This window comes from Xiphophorus maculatus, chromosome 6 (genome assembly GCF_002775205.1).
Source record: "Xiphophorus maculatus strain JP 163 A chromosome 6, X_maculatus-5.0-male, whole genome shotgun sequence".
NCBI classification, from domain to species: domain Eukaryota; kingdom Metazoa; phylum Chordata; class Actinopteri; order Cyprinodontiformes; family Poeciliidae; genus Xiphophorus; species Xiphophorus maculatus.
This window is the reverse complement of record NC_036448.1, coordinates 13415752-13433660: the sequence shown is the minus strand read 5'-3', so window position 1 is coordinate 13433660 and position 17909 is coordinate 13415752. Positions and strand designations below refer to the sequence as shown.

The 17909-nt window shown below is 37.5% G+C and overlaps 1 protein-coding gene across 2 annotated transcripts in view; it reads left to right on the top strand.

The window, feature by feature from the left end:
* LOC102235277 (ephrin type-B receptor 1-B) overlaps positions 1–17909 on the top strand; it is a 177079-nt gene that overhangs the window by 139589 nt on the left and 19581 nt on the right. The window contains exons 8-12 of one of the 2 annotated variants that reach the window (XM_023335810.1): positions 1835–1943; positions 2873–2937; positions 8663–8785; positions 9854–10101; positions 11680–11895. In XM_023335810.1, coding sequence (XP_023191578.1) covers positions 1835–1943; positions 2873–2937; positions 8663–8785; positions 9854–10101; positions 11680–11895 — 761 coding nt within the window. Of the gene's footprint in view, positions 1–1834; positions 1944–2872; positions 2938–8596; positions 8786–9853; positions 10102–11679; positions 11896–17909 lie in introns of both variants that reach the window. The other variant, XM_014472440.2, reaches the window with a different exon arrangement.

Here is a 17909-nt window from a genome sequence, read left to right as displayed (position 1 = left end):
AAGGGATTATGTCATATATATATATAGTTTATGAATATGTAAAGCAAATAAATGTGCTTAAGTTCACTTTTGTGTTTTCATTTAGGCTGTGGGCATACCCAGCAATGTCCACAGCATCTCAAGAACAATAAAGGTAGGCCTATCAGCAAAATTAGGATTTAGAGCTCCTAATTGTAGTTTTTAAGTGGTTGACAGGTATTTTAGATTTCTAGTAAACATGTATTAAAGTGTAAAGGACATTGGACCTTGGTTGGGCAGATAGGATGGCTCACAGCAAGCGGTGGCAAATTTCTTTTATTTTAAAATCCAAAATTTGACAGATTTGGAAATATTATTAGTAATGAAGATCACAATACTTTATGCCACAGTTGAGTCTTAATGGAGAGAAAAATGTCAGGTGACAGAGTTTATCATTTTGGCTATTTACCTCTGCAGAGCAGATGTGGATTCACAGTCGTAGGCCCTCTGTTAACCCTCTCTTCACAAATAATCGTTCTCTCAAACATTTAACAGTGTGAGTTTAGACGCATGCACGCAGTCACACATGGGGACACATACCTCACACTCGCACATGCTGCTTATGGTTCATCCCTTGGCCAGTTGCCATAGCACGACATTCGTCAAGGCAATTAACAGCAGGCACCAGAGGACAGCCGACGATAACACCCACGCCTCCACCTCCTGGCCCCTCTTACCAGTCTTTTCTTCTGCCGTCAAACCGCTTCATTTCCTCATGAAGTAAACGCCTTGTCTCCCTTCCAATAAATGTATTTCTTAATCTTTTGTGTCCTTCTGCCAGGGCATTTTTGTACACTTTTTTTATCATTTTCTCTTTACTCTTCTGGACACACAAAGTCATAGAAGAAACTTGCCCGATCATTTAAGGAAGAGATTTTATTTTATCTCCGTGTACCAGGAGTAAGTCTCGAAGTTATGGAAACATATTTACCACTGGAAGAGCCTTTTGCGTGATTTCAAACTGTCAAGGGAAGTTGGTGTTCTCAAAGGGAAGATTTATATAGCCCTCTCACAACAAATATTCATCAAAACATAATAGAAAGAGTGCTGGAAAACTGCAAAAAGCTATTCACAATGTTTTATTGAAATATTCTTGAAAAACATACAAGTCAAAAAAGCAACCAATTCATGTCATATTGAGCTCTCTCACATATTGCAGCTCTCACACTACTCCCAAGATGCATTAGGTCTCCCTTTATCACTTTAATCCAATGCGTCCATCCTGCATGGGGGATGGGATTTAGAAGCTGCTGATTTGCCTTCAGCATGCTAAATTGTGATTTTGCTTTAACGACTGTGCTCCGGGTCTCAAAGTCGCAAAAAGACTGGCACCCACAAAAAGATAGCTGAGGATTCTGCTGCCTTTGCACTTTTAGGTTGTCCTCCAGATCTGCCACAGTCAACACTAGTTAAAATAAAATAGTGGATGACTGACAGTAAATGGCTTTCTATTAACACTTGTAAAGCCAAGATTTCAACAACTGTTTCCTTGTCCACTTGTTTATGACACATACACCAACAGAGAAGATTGTAAGGTCTTCGTCAACCTTTGTTCGCTCTCAAGTTTGCTTGCGTTGCTATTTTTTTTCCCTTTCACTTTCTTAGTCAAACACAACAGGGTTTCCGTAAGCACCTCTCAGCAGAATTTAAATCAGTTAAAAAAATTTGTTTTGCCACCTCTTTTCTAGATTTAACTAAACAAAAAAAGAAAATATATATATGTATATATGATAAATAAACACAGTGTGCATACATATGTATTATTTACAGTTTATTTCATTTTCATTACATGTCCTTCTACCCTTTCTTTGTGTAGACGACTTCAAGTCTGAGCTGAGGGAACAGCTTCCTCTGATTGCGGGGTCAGCAGCTGCTGGAGTGGTCTTTATTGTTTCGCTTATTGCTATCTCCATCGTGTGCAGCAGGTAACCAGAGATTGCCTTATTTTCTCTTTTGTACTAAATTGTGAAAAGTATTATTCATGCTACTGCTGTCACTGAGATGAATGATGAAGACATTGGCTGGTTACTGGTATCAGAGTGTACTAAGGTTTGCGACAATTATTGTATACATTCTCAAAGTAACCCAGCCAATATTAGCTTGCTTAACCGGTGTCAGTCAAGTGCTAAGATTGCTCTATAGAACTTTTCAGCATTAGTTAATGTAAACCTTGTTTTCATTAATGCTAATGTTGTGCATTTTTGTTACGATCTCAAGCATATCATGGAAATGCTTAATAATAAATAAAATACAGTAAGGAAGAAAATAACTTATTGGTCATTTTGAGTTGGATTAATTATGAAAAGGAAAACAACAAAAGTTCTATATTTGGACAGTGCAGGAGTTGTTCTTAGGTTTTCTCTTCCCTACCCTAAGTAAAATAAAGAGATCTAATATACAGATGTCAAAAAAATCAATAGATTTGATAGAAATGCAAAAGCTGTTACATTTTAAAAGGAAGACTTTTTTCCATAGAGACTGTGACAACTCTACCCCATTAAGCCTATCTCTTTTTGCAGCAGTTTGTCACATTGTCAAATTCCTGTCTTGCTCCATTTAAAATATATGAAAGTTACATTTTCACCAGTGATGTGCAAGTTTGAGCAAGTCAAGTGCTCATCAAATAGGGCAGCCTCTTTTGATGCAGAAGCAGAGGAGACATGAAAAGAAAAAAAGATCCTATCAAGGTCTAATTAAAAATCAACTCATTTTCATAAACTTCATCTGCTATTGGTATCCGCTGAAACTGATTTATTTTCATCTGCGTCATCTTCAGGCAGCACAGAACATCATGAGCCATCTCCCCTTTCATTATGTCAGCTCTTATATTCTCTTTTAATGTTTGCTCTCACAGGAAAAGAGCATACAGCAAGGAGGCAGTGTACAGTGACAAGCTACAACATTACAGCACAGGAAGAGGTGAGTCCACTCTGATAATTGCAGTCACAATTGCTAAAGTGTTGGTTTATTGTACCAGATTTTTTTTATTTAAATTTCTACACATATAAAAAACTGTGTTCTACTGTGTAATGACCTAAACCATGAAAATGAACAGATTTAGTATGGTTTCCTTATGACTCAGACCTTGTTTTAATGGTAAAAAATGAAATATTTTCTGAATATAAAGTATTTACTAACATGGTGAACCAAAACTTTGTATTGTATTGCATTTAATAGTTCACCATTATTACAGCAATAGTAGGCACAGGCAAGACCGACAAGTCTTGTTTCCCTAACAAGAAGTCAATGTGTATGTAGGTTTTCCCAGTTTGTGCAGGTTATTGAATTCATTTAGAATGCCAAAAGAAAAATTAATTGTATGCAGTGAAATTAAATGGAGGATACCTAAATGGACCTGGAAATTTGACTACCGTAAATTCTTTTACAACCTTTTCTCATTTGTTTTATTTAAATGTGATCCTTTTTATTATTGCAGTGCACGTTTTAGATTAAACACAAGTTTGCAAATGACAGCTATGCAGAAGCCCCTAGGCATGTTTACATTAATTTTCTAAAGTAATGGTTGTTTATGCAGGAAATGGTGGACACTACACTTTGGTAAAAGACTGGCAACTCAAAATTGCACTGTTTTTCTTATTGTAATTATGCAACATATTAGGCTTTATTGACTTTCCCTCACTTAATGGATGTCTGCTGTCAGATCCGGAACAATACAATACAATAACACATTAGAATTACAAATTAGAAAGTAGAAAAAACTGAAGACTGATGACTAAGAATAATGCAAAAGTTGGAGTTTATTTATCAAAGCAGCCTTTTTCTTACGTCTAGGTGCAGGCTCATCTCTCCCAAAGGATTCAGAGAACAACGGGCTTTATTAATATAATACTTTAAAAGACAACACAAAGTTTTATAAGATCCATCAATCCATCATTTAAACCTGCTTATCCTTGCAGAATCCTAGTGTGACTGATGCCTATCTCCAGCAGTTATTGGGGCGAGATGCAGGGTACATCCTGGACTGTTCCCCAAGGGGTGCATTTTATGTGACCACCATAAAGAAGCCAATAGTTGTAAAAAGAATAGATTTGAAAAATGTGACAAAAATGCATTTCTTTTTACCCTAATATATTTAAATGAAATCCAAGGGAGTAAATTGCTCTTTACTGCAGCGTTGAATATGTCTATCAAAGTGTTTGATTGTCCAAGGTATATAAATATACTTATTAGGTACCGTATTATGTTTAGTGTAAAGTTAAACTATTGATATCATAAAACTAAATTGATTAGGTAGGTATTTGTGGATATTTTTCTCTCTCCTGTGCGCTGTGACATTGACTAAGATTTCTTCAGGCTGCATGATATTCATGATTGAGTCTTGTCTAAGCCCTTTCCGGGCATGCACTGATGAGGAACACAAAGCCCAGAGGGGCGTACAAATAATCTCAGGCACACTCAGACGCACACATGCACTCAAAGGAACGGGTACAGGCTTTGTAGCTCATATGAAAGCTCTACAATCTGCCAACCAAGCAGTCTGAGAAAGGGACTCTCACCCAGGGAATTGAGTTTTGTTGAACCTGACACAGCAAAGTGTTTCAACACAGTTACTTTGTGTCAAAGTCACAGAAAGGTGGCAGCTTGGGGCTCATTAAAGCCACTGTGGACATGAACTGTAGGAGTCAATTCTGTCATAACTATATTTGGGTGAGCCTGATTCAATTAGCATAATGCAGCTTGTAAAAAATTAAGGTTCAAAGAACTGCACACCTAAGTAAGAGATCTGAAATGAAATGCTTGTAAAGGGTCCTATTCACAGATTTGGTTGTTAGACCTTCACACTTCCTACACTCAGAAACTCCCTCTATCACCACAACACCTCATCATGTTTGGTTTTCCTCTATTCTCTTAAGATTTGAGTGACAGTTTGATAATGTCAATATTCAGCACAACAACAAAAGAGAGCCCCTTCGTCAATTGCTTTATATAAACTTCCAAAAATTGTGCTTCATCCAGCTGCCTACTTTTCCAGATGTTGTCACACACACACACACACACATCCTATGATGTCTTCCTCATTGTGTCAATAAAGCAGATTTAGAGAAGCAACTGAATGGCTGCCTTTTATATTACACTATACCCCAGGCGTGATATTGAAACAAACAAACTGGTAAACACGTGAAATAAAAAAATAATCAATCACATTTAGATGTGATTGATTCATCATGATTTTTTAGGTCACCTGATTCATCAGGTGACCTAATTTAGTGGACTCTGAGAATTTCCCCAATAACACTGTTTTTGTTTTTCTCTTTTCCCTTCACTCCCATACATTTTATCAATGAATCATTTGAAGTTCATACTTCTGAATGTGTCTTGCTTTTGCAATTAAAGGCCATACTTATTATTTTTTTTAATTAGCTAATGAAATTGGAAACCTACCAAAAACAACTAGGCTCGCTGGATTCCATAAGACATTTGTTGTTTAACTTTCATGAGGGATGTATTTTACATTTTGGCAGACATGGTAGCATTTGCAGGTTATTATATATTATGAAATATTAAGAGGTATGTTTGTAACAATACATGCATTATTAGACAAGATTATGCACAAAGCAACAGTACTTTTATGGACAGTTTTGGGAAATGCTAAGAATCCGCTTTTGCTTTACTTATACCAAGTTTTGTTTTAAAGATCATTTGATTAAAGTAAAATATTCCTATGTTTATGCCTGTCTAATATTACGATGGTCCTAATGCCAAAGAACATTTTAAAATAAAGGTTTTGCAAGTCTCAAAAGGAATCTCTGTTCAGTCTTTCAGTCCTACCATTTTTCATTTGAAAGATGATGAATTGCAATAGGACCTAGATATTTCACTGACATTTCCTACACACAATAGCACAAAAACACCCATGTGCCTTTATACCGTTTAAACCCTAACCCATACAAACTGAGAGTGAGTTTCACACTAATTGGCCTAAGTGTGTGACAGATGATTTTCTAACATCAAACAATGGATAATTAGTTTAGATTGAGTCAGGAACCTCAGCTCATAATACCGTGAGCAACTAAAGTAGATTAGTCTGCTTCTTAGACAGAAATGAAATGAAAATGAACTCACTGTAGGGATATACTGCCCTGCCGCTGTTTGTTAATTCCTCAACAAATATAATCACAGAAAACAGTTAATTGCTAGCTCTTCATTAATACTTAGACGTATTGAAATTAAATTTTTGTCAGAGAAAATAAATTGGTGGACAGTGAGTCCCCTTGCTGAAAGTTTGAAAGGGTCCTTTAACTTAAAAAGATTAGCTTTAAAAAAGCCGGAATTCCTATTTGTCTTAAGACTGAATGTAAATCCTGTTAAGAAAGACCACTAATTTGATTTGCCCCATAGTTGTATTAGATCATTGGAAGCACTGGTCCTGTGTGGTTGATTTGTGAATACATTAGACCCACTTAGTAAACAAGCATAGCAGACAAATAGGTCAATGACAGAAAATTTCATGGTTAAGTACTGTACAGTAACTTTAATTAATCAGCCAAAAAAATAAAACCAACTGACTTAAATTGCACAAACTCACTCTATGCTTCCAGGACAACTCTCACACAAATCCACGCTTTCAATGCTTTTGTTCTGGAGTTTTTTTTTCCTTTTCCTTTTCTTTTTTTTCTTTTTGGCTTGATCGCCAGGAAGCATTGCTAAGTTTCAATGAAGTCGGTGGCTGCTTACCGTAGTTGCAAGACCTGTTGTGGCTCAATATTGGTCCTTATATAAAGCGCACCGGATTATAAGGCGCACTCTCGGCTTTTGAGAAAATTGAAGGTTTTTAGGTGCGCCTTATAGTGCAGAAAATACGGTATACTCATAATTTAAATAAACAAAGGGCCCCCACGTACATAAATGTTAGCTGCTTGAATTTTGTCAGCAAGCAACCCTTACTCTAAATAACTGCATTCCACTCAAAAATACAGAGTTTAGGCTGGGAAACGAAGTGATTTCTCAACACAAATGTTTTTGTGTGTGTGTTTGTGTTCTTGTGGTCCCTGTTAGATTATTTATGTAAATCTGTGGGGAAAAAAAAATCTATTACTTAGAAATCTTTCTTTTGAAAGAGTAGTACACACAGTTGGAAGGTATTAATTCACTGAACTGCTTCAATCCACATTTTCATTTGTGTTAAATGTGTCCATATAGAAAACTGCAAAATTTTGGTCAATACCTCAAAGTCCAGGAGAGGAGCTATGTATCCTCTCCCTACAGAGTACAAGTTTTTTTTTTATGTTGGTAAAGATAGAAATGATGTTCAGATACATTTACTTCATACTCTTAGACGAGGTCTCTTTAAAATATTCATGTTAAATTGAGAGTCTATGTTTTTAGCCAGTGGTCAGAAAAAGATGAGTCCAGTTAACCAGGGCTGTACCATAGGGAGGCAGAAAAATAAACTGTTTGCATTTTAAATTATAGATAAAAGTGGGCTCTAGAGTAAGAGTTAGAAAGTAATGGGTGTGCAGAGTTTGAGATTCAGTTTTAGCTTGAGACCAAGTGTCTTTACATGTGCTTGTAGCCAGACATGGTTCCCTTGTCAAAATGGCCTGGCAACCTTTGGAAATAGTAAAAAAGTATGGAAAACAAAGCTCTAAAAACTCTTTACAATGAACACAACCAAATGATGAGTTAAATTAACCTAAACTGGGTTCCAAGCAATTACAGTGTTAACTGCAAGGTGGGGTAATTTGATCCCTGGAACCAACCATGACATTGTCTCTTGAGACCCTTCTGTCCTTCTGTGTAGTTCATGCAAATGAGCAGGCATACATTTTACTTGATTGAAGACAGGTTTATTCAAATTATAGCTGGGGAAGTTTGGATTAAGCAGCCCCTATGAAACTGGCCTGTCCTTCGATGTCACCACAGAGATGATGATTTCATGCCTGGTTGCTGGCTGTTCGTCCTTTTGGAGCATATTAAATTTGTTTACAAGTGTTTTTTCCCACCCACCCAACCTGTCAACACAGTAAACCTTTCCTTCGTTTGGAAAGACATCTCCGGTCTGTGAACTGTGGTCGCTTGTTGCAGAATTGCATAAAGAGCTTGTTGATGGCATGGTAGTTTTATCTTTTTATGAGCTCCTATAGCAAAACGCTGCTGGAAAATTGGTTCTACCATGATGAAAGAGCAGATTTTGCCACTGTAAGGGATAAAGGAATAAAAAAAGGCATACATTTATGCTTTCTATACACCCTAGTCTCTCTGTGTCACATTTAATGCTTTGCTTTCTTATCTTTCTTTTCTGGTTTTACATTTTATTCCAGCAAAGATTTTTTTCTCTCTTTAGAAGCAAGTTGTCCCTGTAACCAACCACTTATTCTGTACAAGGCAAATATATTTTCACCTGTCATTTTATGTCTTGTTGCTGATTTGGGCTCTAAAGAAATCCACTCTCCAGTACTAAGAACTTGTAGAGGTTGTAACATTTTGTCATATTGAGACTTAAGCTACAATCTAGGGACTAATTTTAATAACCAGACATTTATAGAATATTTCACTTAAGTGTAAAGAACGACTATCTCCTTCTTGAAAAGCTCACTGAGCGCTTTGGTTGTCCTAGAACTCTCTTTGCGAGCCGACATGTCTAACTGCCCCTCCCCACTGGGCTGCCCGACCCACTTCTCAGGCTCACCGGGAATGAAGATCTACATTGACCCCTTCACTTATGAGGACCCTAACGAGGCAGTGCGAGAATTTGCCAAAGAGATTGATGTCTCTACTGTCAAGATTGAGGAGGTCATCGGTGCAGGTATGACAAACAGTATATTGAAGCAATGTATTTCTGTGTGCACATTTGCTGTTTCTTGAGACATGATGTGAATGTGGACTGCTGTGATTTTGGATGCTTCTGCATATTGTATATGAAGTGCATGTCTGTGTGCCATTGAGTTTAACCTGTATCTGCAGTAGGTCAGAGAGTCAGACTGTTTGTCAAATAAATCAGTCATGTCAAGGGGCAAAGCCAAGCGCACCATCTTGATGGTGCGCTTGGGACCCCAAAGAGGATAACTCAAGCCTTTCAGTACATTTTCTGTGTTTCTATTTTATTTATTTTCTTGAATAATAGTGTTGTTTTCGCAATGTTTTGCCTTCAATCACACACTTTCATCAAATTTACATGTAAAATAGTGTGGACCCTTGTTTAAAATGGAATTCACAATGTCTTTTAAAGTATATGATTGGTTACTAGCAGTTCTGAAAGAACATCTTTAAACAGGCGGCTGCATTATGTTCATGTTTATTTCATGCCTCTCCCCATAGTTGGAAACACTTTAGTTTTACAGGCACTAGATCATTCTGTGCTTCTTCATTATGATGTAAAAATAGTAGCAGTGTGATTGGACCTGGAATAGCTCCCGAACCATGGCTTACTCAGCAAGCTAGGTGTGAGTTCGGGTAAAGATAAGAAAGCAAGGTGGCTAACTAATTAAGGATTTCCGTTTTTGCTGAAGTCTTGGTGTGGTGTCTCTACAGGACAGCAAGCTGATGATAATTAATGAAATTGGTGCCAGAAATTTACTAGATAGTTCTTGGCTGTTTTTCTTTAGTTTGGGAATACAAAGACACTTGGCAGTATTTTAGGATAAGGTGACTGCTGTGAGTCAGAAGGAACCGCACTGTTGTGAGTATCACTAGCAGATCAGCACTACTATCCGTGTAAGAAAACACTCAGCATGCCTGAAACACACATAATGAATTAGCACGTTAGGACATCTACGGTGTGACTAATTGAAAAACTACAATGACTTTGAACTGATCAAGGAGATCGGCTCTTTGTTTTGATGCAACTCCACTATGCTCCATTGTTTCTGACCAGGCGAATTTGGAGAAGTGTACAAGGGTCGTTTGAAGCTGCCTGGTAAGAGGGAGATCTATGTGGCCATCAAGACACTGAAGGCTGGCTACGTTGAAAAGCAAAGGCGAGACTTCCTGTCTGAAGCCTCCATCATGGGCCAGTTTGACCATCCAAACATTATCCGTCTGGAAGGTGTCGTCACAAAAAGCCGTCCAGTAATGATTGTCACAGAATTTATGGAGAATGGTGCCCTTGACTCATTCCTAAGGGTGAGTAAACTCTATGAAAGCAAGTTGCATGTAGTTGTTTATTGAAATCAGATGAAATGTTCATATAAATTGATTACAAAATTGATGTTGGAATTTGTTTAGTTCAGTATAATTTAGAATGAGCCTTTTTAATTGAGCTGGTACATACTGACATATTTATTTTAATGCATTTTATTTGTGTATTCAATTAAAATCCCTATATCAGTCATTTATCACTTTAAAATTTCCACAACAGATTTGTTTATCAGCCTTTATTTACTCTAATAACCTTTGAAGCTATTAATAGACTCTTTCTTTCATCGTAATGATTGAACTGACATGCAGCTTAATCAGTATTCAACATTTTTTTCCCTCCTTCAATGTCATGGATTGGCATTCTATTTCACTTTGATCTATAGTGGGTTTAAATAGGTTCTTTGAAGTTGGCTTTGCTAACCACCGCATCCGACTTGTGTTTCTATCGATCCCTTCTTACCCTCTTAATTGTTGTTTTGTTTCAAAGGTTCAAAGCCTACGATTGAGAGCATTTAGACAAGGATAAGAGTGCCAAGCGTTAATATTGGACAGATGGATACTTGAATACCAGAGTCCAGAATTGTATCAAGATGCAAACTGAATCTAATATACAATTGGTAAAAAGGAGGGAATGGCAAAATAAGCATTCAAGCAGATGAAGCTGTGCGGCACTGGATGTCCCTCTCATATGTGGGTGTTTGAGTGACAACGTACTGTATCTTGATCATTGTCTTTTATGTGCAAATGCCCTCTGGTTGTGTTAATAATTATAAACTGCCAGGCTTTTCTCATTCTGGAGGAGAAGATAATCCAAATGAGTAGCCTTGGTGCATCAGAAAATAGTACAGTCATTTACTCCACTTTGTAGCTTTAACTTCCATGTCAAAATCAGATCCATTCACTCAGCTGAAATAAGACCATTTCTCAGCCACTTAGCATGTGATTTGAGTTGAAGTGGAAAAAGTTCCTATCATATACCATATAGTTGTATAAGAGTGCAAGCATCGATAGTGTGGAAGGGTAAATATCGCTTCTCTGTAAAAGCCCATTGAGTGGTCAGTATGTCTAAAAATGTGATGCATAAGTTCAGTCCATTTACTATTTTTCCCTCATTTGCAGTGAAAACTACATGATGGTTGGTGCTGTATGTACAACCTCAGAAATAGTCACTTTAAGTCCTCCAAACATACTTTTGCCATCGTGGCCGATTACCTCAATCTTTGTCTCATCTGACCAGACAATGTTTTCTCTGGGTTACATCTGGCTTGTCCATAATGGAAGCTGCAAATACTAGTTGACCTTTAAGTTGTTGACTTCTTAGAAGGCACTTACTGTTACTGTTGCTACTGCTTTGGTCAGTAGCCTCTAAGTTCTAGCTAATGTTAAAAACACTTCACTTACAAATAATAATCAGATTTTAAAGCTCAGCCAAAATTATACAGAGCTGGGATGTTCTGCTTAGAGAGCCACTGTATTTTAAATTTGTTTATTGCAGTTGAAAGCATCTTGTGACTGTGAGTCACTAATGAATGACTGACCTTTATTTTCATCCCTGTCCTCCAGCAAAATGACGGTCAGTTTACGGTGATCCAGTTGGTGGGAATGCTCCGTGGGATATCAGCAGGGATGAAATACCTCTCAGAAATGAACTACGTCCATCGTGACTTGGCTGCACGAAACATCCTCGTCAACAGCAACTTGGTGTGCAAAGTTTCCGACTTTGGCCTGTCACGCTATCTGCAGGAAGACACGTCGGATCCCAGCTACACCAGCTCTCTGGTGAGTGTTTTTAATTCTCTCCTTTATTTCGCTTCTGTGCATTGGGTAATCCCCCTTGACTAATCTAGTAGTTATAATTTAAAGTCTCCATGCATTTATTTTACTGACATAAAGCAATTTAAAAACACCCTTCAAACCATGTCAGTCAACTTTCGACTTTGACAATATCTCATTCTTTTTTGAAGCCCCTTCACCTTTTCACCGTCATTCATTTTAGAAGAACTGTCACTCTTTTTTTTTTTTCTTAAGCCCACTCCTCTGCTTTTTGCGCTACGCCGCAAGTCATGGACTGGAGGACTGTCACATCTTCATTAGCGTGGAGACAAGCCTCCTCTGGGAAAGCTCCTCTCTTGTTGGCATGCCCAAAGAGCAGAGAAACCAAAGGGCACTGCAGCCTCTCGAAATGACATATCCTACCTCTTTCTCTCTCTTTTGCTTCCTCATCCTTCTCTCCCCCTCCTCATTCATTATTACTGGGGCATCATGGGAGGCTTTGGCTCCTCATTAACTCCTCTACGCTACAGATCTGTAATTATTAGCAGCCATCGTTAGTTCATCTTCTGCCTCTCCTCTTCCTAATTCAAAACACACTTTTACACCCTCACAAACACACAGGGCCAGGTCATTAGGACGCCCCGCTCGCCTCAGGTTGTGTGGGTGGTTTTGAGTGTCTGCACGCTTCAGAATGTATGCAAAAGTGTGTTTGTGTGAGGCTCTCACTATGACTGTGTATCCGCTGTCACCTCATTGAATCTGCTTAAGTCTTTTGTTACAAATTAGGTTGTTTACTGCTTGTGGCACACATGTTTCCATCTGCTACGGTTTTAAATAGATCTCGGACACTTCACAAGTATAAAGTTACACAATAACATTCAAAAGAGGAATACCTAAAATCCTTAAAAAGAAAATACTTAAAAAGTACTAAGGCAGTTATGCAAAAATTAATACTTCCTATTTTGCTTTTATTTCACAACTATTTTTATTTATTACTGAAATTTGACAAGATGGATATCTTTGCATTTTATGTAATCTGCCTTTTAAATTTCTCTGCTTTTACCAGAACACAACTGTCTGGTGGAGATCTTGCTGTAAATGCCTACATTTCATTTTATAAAAAAATACTGAAATTGCTCATTTTGTAATACTTCCACTTTAGTAAAAAATAATGGTGACAATTTTGCTGATATACAGACTTTAATAATCTGAGCTTGTTGTCTACTTATATATTGCTTCTGTTACAGCGATGTTTGAGACATTGAACCAACTGCAGGGATGGCAAAATGTGAAAACTCCTGAAAAGAAATTCACTTTAGGTGAAGGTGTTTCCATCTCATACAGAAACTGAATTGAATTCTAAATAAGTAGCACTCTTTTTGAATGAGGTTGGCTAGACAAAGAAGGTTTAGAGGTCACTGGAATAATCTCTGAAAATGCATCTCATTTCAGATGTGTTTATGACTCTAAAAAACATTGTGTTCCTAAATGGTATAGCTGAGACAACAATTATTATTTTAAATGAGGTAAAATGTTGGAAAATAGAAATATGTTTTTTTTTTTATATCATCATTGTGAGCTAAGAGTAGATTCCTTTTATTCTGAACTCTTATTATGCTAGAGGTGGATTTAAAATCTCTCATTTTTATTTCTAACGTCTCTTGTTTTCTTTTAGCCGTGTCCTGTATTTCACCTGCCCCATTCTTTATTTTGTGCTGACAGCCTCCAGTGGCTTCACACACTCGTTTCTAACAGAGTTGCCTGAGAGCGGAAAGTTTAACTTGTTTTACAGAACTGCCATGGGGGTTCCTCTTTTGCAATTGCTTCATAGTGTACAACAGAAGATTGCAGCTCAGTGGCAGGGTCTTATATATTATGAATAAATATGAATGCAATCTGAATATATTATCTATAAAGGTATATTTTAGGATGAACATCAGAGGCATTACAATGCCTGCAACCTTGGGATCAAAACCACTGTGAATGCCTGAGTTAGCAACACAAAGGTAAAAAAGAAATCTTCTAAAGAAACTGTCCTCATCTAAATATAATTTTTGAAAAAAAAAAGCAAAAAAATAATACAAAACAGAGTTTTCTTTTGTATTTCTCACCTTCTTGATGGCATTAGACAAAATCTATTTGGTTTAGAAGTAAGTTTTTTTTAGTTTTTTTTTTAAGGTGAATGTCAAACATTATATTAGCCGATCAGGGAGAGTTGATTGCCAACTGGTGTGATGAGCAGCAGTGCCGTCAAAGCCAGAGGAGATCTGACCTTACATTTGGGTGACTGAGAGCTAATTGCTCCCTAGGAATAGTATGCTTTGTGTGCTTGACCCCTGTGGCTAAACCTTGCTGAATGGGTATTATTTAGCAACAAAGCTGAATAAGCTGGCTAATATAACAGGACTCAAAAGGGTTGGGTTATAGATTGTGGCCACTGTTTTGATGTTGGTTAATGCAAGACTTTACAAAGTCTCCTTAAAGGGATTATCTGACCGAGAGAGCTGTCTGATAGTAAGGCACTGAAGGTTTTTGATGAGGTGAGGTGGAGTTTTTCAGGGTACTGCTTTAATAAAATAAGTCAAATCAGTATTTAAATAAAACTCCACTTCAATTCAAAGCTCCACATATTGCAACCTGCTGCCTCTTCTATCCACCTGCAGTTAGGCCTTTAAATAAGTTAAAATGTAACAAAAGACAGACTTTGATATCTACACATTTCTGATCCAGTGTGCCCTGAAATCTTTGGAGCAGACAAACAGCACACACGGCACAAGCACCGCAGGATATTGTGGTCCTAGTTTGTAATTAAGCTGCATGTATCTTATGCCCTTCACTTTCCAGGCTCTGTGGTTATGACCTGATACTTTAACCAGATTGTGGTCAAGACTTGCATTTTACACAAGGACAACAGAATAAGCAAATTAAATTGCAGTGACAGCCAGTGATTTACATAGTTACCAATGGCCTCCTCAAGCAAATTAATCACCCCTCTCCCTCTGCTGATTTTCTAATTTTTGTCTGCAATTCTAGGCACACCAATTACAGTGCCTGCAGTGTGATGCTGGATCATGGTTGGGAGGACATGCTGGTAATTGTGTTAACCCTGGATGTGGGTTCACTCCAGAGCAGTGTTATGGAGTTTAAGACAGAAGGAGGCTGTCCTCCCTCTCTGTTGGCTGCTCACCAAAGTCATGATTAATTAGGCTTACAAAACAATACTTGAACTGCACTGGTCTTACTAAGGTGCGCTGTGTTAATTATTTTAAAGGCTTTAGCCAGTGGGTGTTTTATCGACGCTAGGTTTGCTTTTGCTTATTTCTTAACATCAACATTTCATTTTTGAGTTTATTTTATGTGAGTAAGCCTCCATATTTTGCTCAACAGGAATTACAGAAAAGGTTGCACATTCATTTGTTTCCTGATCAGTCTATTGAATAAGGTAATTGTTCTGTCCAGGGTGTCCAAAAATAAAATTTTGAAAAATGTATTTCCAGACTTTTTTCCATATAGCATTCTTTCTCTTACTCATCCATTCATCCATTGATATTAAAGTTTTTTTTTTCTCCCAAAGTAATAAGAGCCTACATTTTCAGGTAGGAAGCAGGATTCCTATATTGTGGTGCCCTTGGTTAAAACTTTGGTCTCACATTGCAAAATCCTACATTTTTACAGATAAGCTATCCTCATTACCAAAACTGTGAATCTGTGCTAAGTTTCAATTGCTTGAGCACTAATGTCTTCCACTTCTGTTTTAATCCTGCATCTCTTGCTGTTTTCCTAAAGATGCCATTTTCATCCTTAGGTATATTTGAGATTTACTTTTCTCCCTCTTAGAAATAAGTGATAATCTGATAACAGCTCCAGTCAGTTTAATAGTGTAGCATTGGCATCGCTTCCTTCTTTGGGCATATTTCTTGTGCTCATAAAGTGCAAATGTCAATGAGAAGAGAGAACAAGACTGAGGGCGTAAGTTTTACTCACGGAGAAATATTAACTGCAAGGAGGCATTACATTTGTCTGTAGAAACATTGTTTTGAGGAGAAGCAGGGCTTATTTATAAGCAAGTAAGATTTGTTTTGTCATCCTCAAGGAAACTTATGGAAAAGCAGCATAACATCCGAAAGTTTAAACAAGAAATCTTGGTCTGAAATTGAAAATTTTCTTATATTTTTTTAAAAACAAACACATCTTGGAGAAACATTTAGACACCCTTCTCCATATGCAGTGGCACACCCCAGTTTATTGCAGGGAGCCCAAGGAACCTCAAGCCAAAAGGAATAGAACTCCATCAATCGAGTTCTGATTCTGCCCCAAGTTTTCCATCCAGTGGGCTGATCAGATGTCCAAGCACATTCACTGATTTCTCTTGATAACAGTAGTTGTATTCTGGGCTCCCTACAGATGATTTTCAGCTGAGTCCAGTCACCTTATGGAGGGCGCTCATTTTAGCTGCTGCTATCCAAAATATTGTTTCAGTATTGATCGATATCTCATGACCAAAGACAAGAATCAAAATCAGTAAATCAAGACATTCTTTTATTTCTTTTATCACAGCTCTTTCTACACCACAGATCACAGACTCTATTTTGCCATCACTTATGAACAAGTTTAAAACATACTTAAACTCCTATGCTCGAGGGAAAAGCGTCTTTCACAAAACACTTCCAGTCTGGTTATAGATGCCAGCCTGATATTGCATAGTTACAGATTGAATGCATATTTTTGAGCAGAGAAGCCAGCACATGTAGATGTGCACACATTTGTTTGGGAGTTTCTGTGAAGTGCACACATATTATATCTGTAACGGAGGGTTCATTCTCAATGTGCAGTAGAGGGTCAGACTTTAGTTAGAATTTCCACCTGTGGCTGGTGATGTCAAGACTGTCAACTGCTCATGTCATGGAAACCTCACCAATGTGATTAGATATTTATGTTATTTGTTGTATGTGAGTGTTATTATATACACTCACTGAGTGTTATTATGTACACTCACATACAATTCCTTATGTGTCTTTAGAGGTGATTGTGTATCTGCCTCTATGCTTGCTTGTGCCATTGATGCTGAGAGAGGCTGAAAGGCAGGGTCACAAAGAGCCGGTAACAAAGCTCATCCGTCAAATCCCCATGACCCGTGTGACATTCTTTCAGATTCGCTCCAGCACTCACACTTTGTGGACTGCCCCGTTGTTTCTGTCATTTGTTTGTTTACTATTAGCATCCCGTCCTACTCTCACTGCTTTCAGGGCAACACGTTTTTTTGTTGTTGTTTTTAACATGCTTCTTTGTTTGCTGTAAAACATATATACACTCAGAGTTAAGATCATAGATTCTTGGTTTATAGGGTGCAAATCCATAATGATGATGTGGATGCCTCTCTTTTGTCTTTACATTTGTCTTTTTCTACACAGTTGTCCTCCATGTCTCCCATGTGATTTATTTATTTAATTTTTTTTTTTTCCATTTAGTAGCTTAGCCATGGAAATTGATATCATACGAACATGTAGACCTCTCCTGCCCAGGATGTCTTCACGTCCAGTGAGGACATCCTCCAAACAGTAGCATGTTTGGAGTGATCAAACAAGCTACTGGAAATTAACCCAATAAAGCACAAGCATATTGCTTTAAAACATTATTTTCTTTAACTTGCAGCTGATGACTAAAGGGGAAGTCTGGTTTAAATAAATAGGACATCTAAAAAGGTAATATAATATGAGCCAGTTATAAATTGTAAAAACAGCAAAGAAACATGATACATACCTGGTTTCTGTAACAAAGTGTACTCATCTGCATAAATTATGTTAGTTTGATTTATATCTTCTGTCATATTTGCCACAGTCAGTATAAGTAGGGCTTTGATTTGCCATCTGTGACTGTTTGACTGTATTTGCATTCTCACAATGAAACAAATCATGCTGGCGTAATCCTGCTCACTAAACCAAAGGAAAAGATACCTGATTTATTTGAAAACTCTCAATAAATGTGCCTCTGCACAAAATCAAGAGTTACAAAGGAGAGAT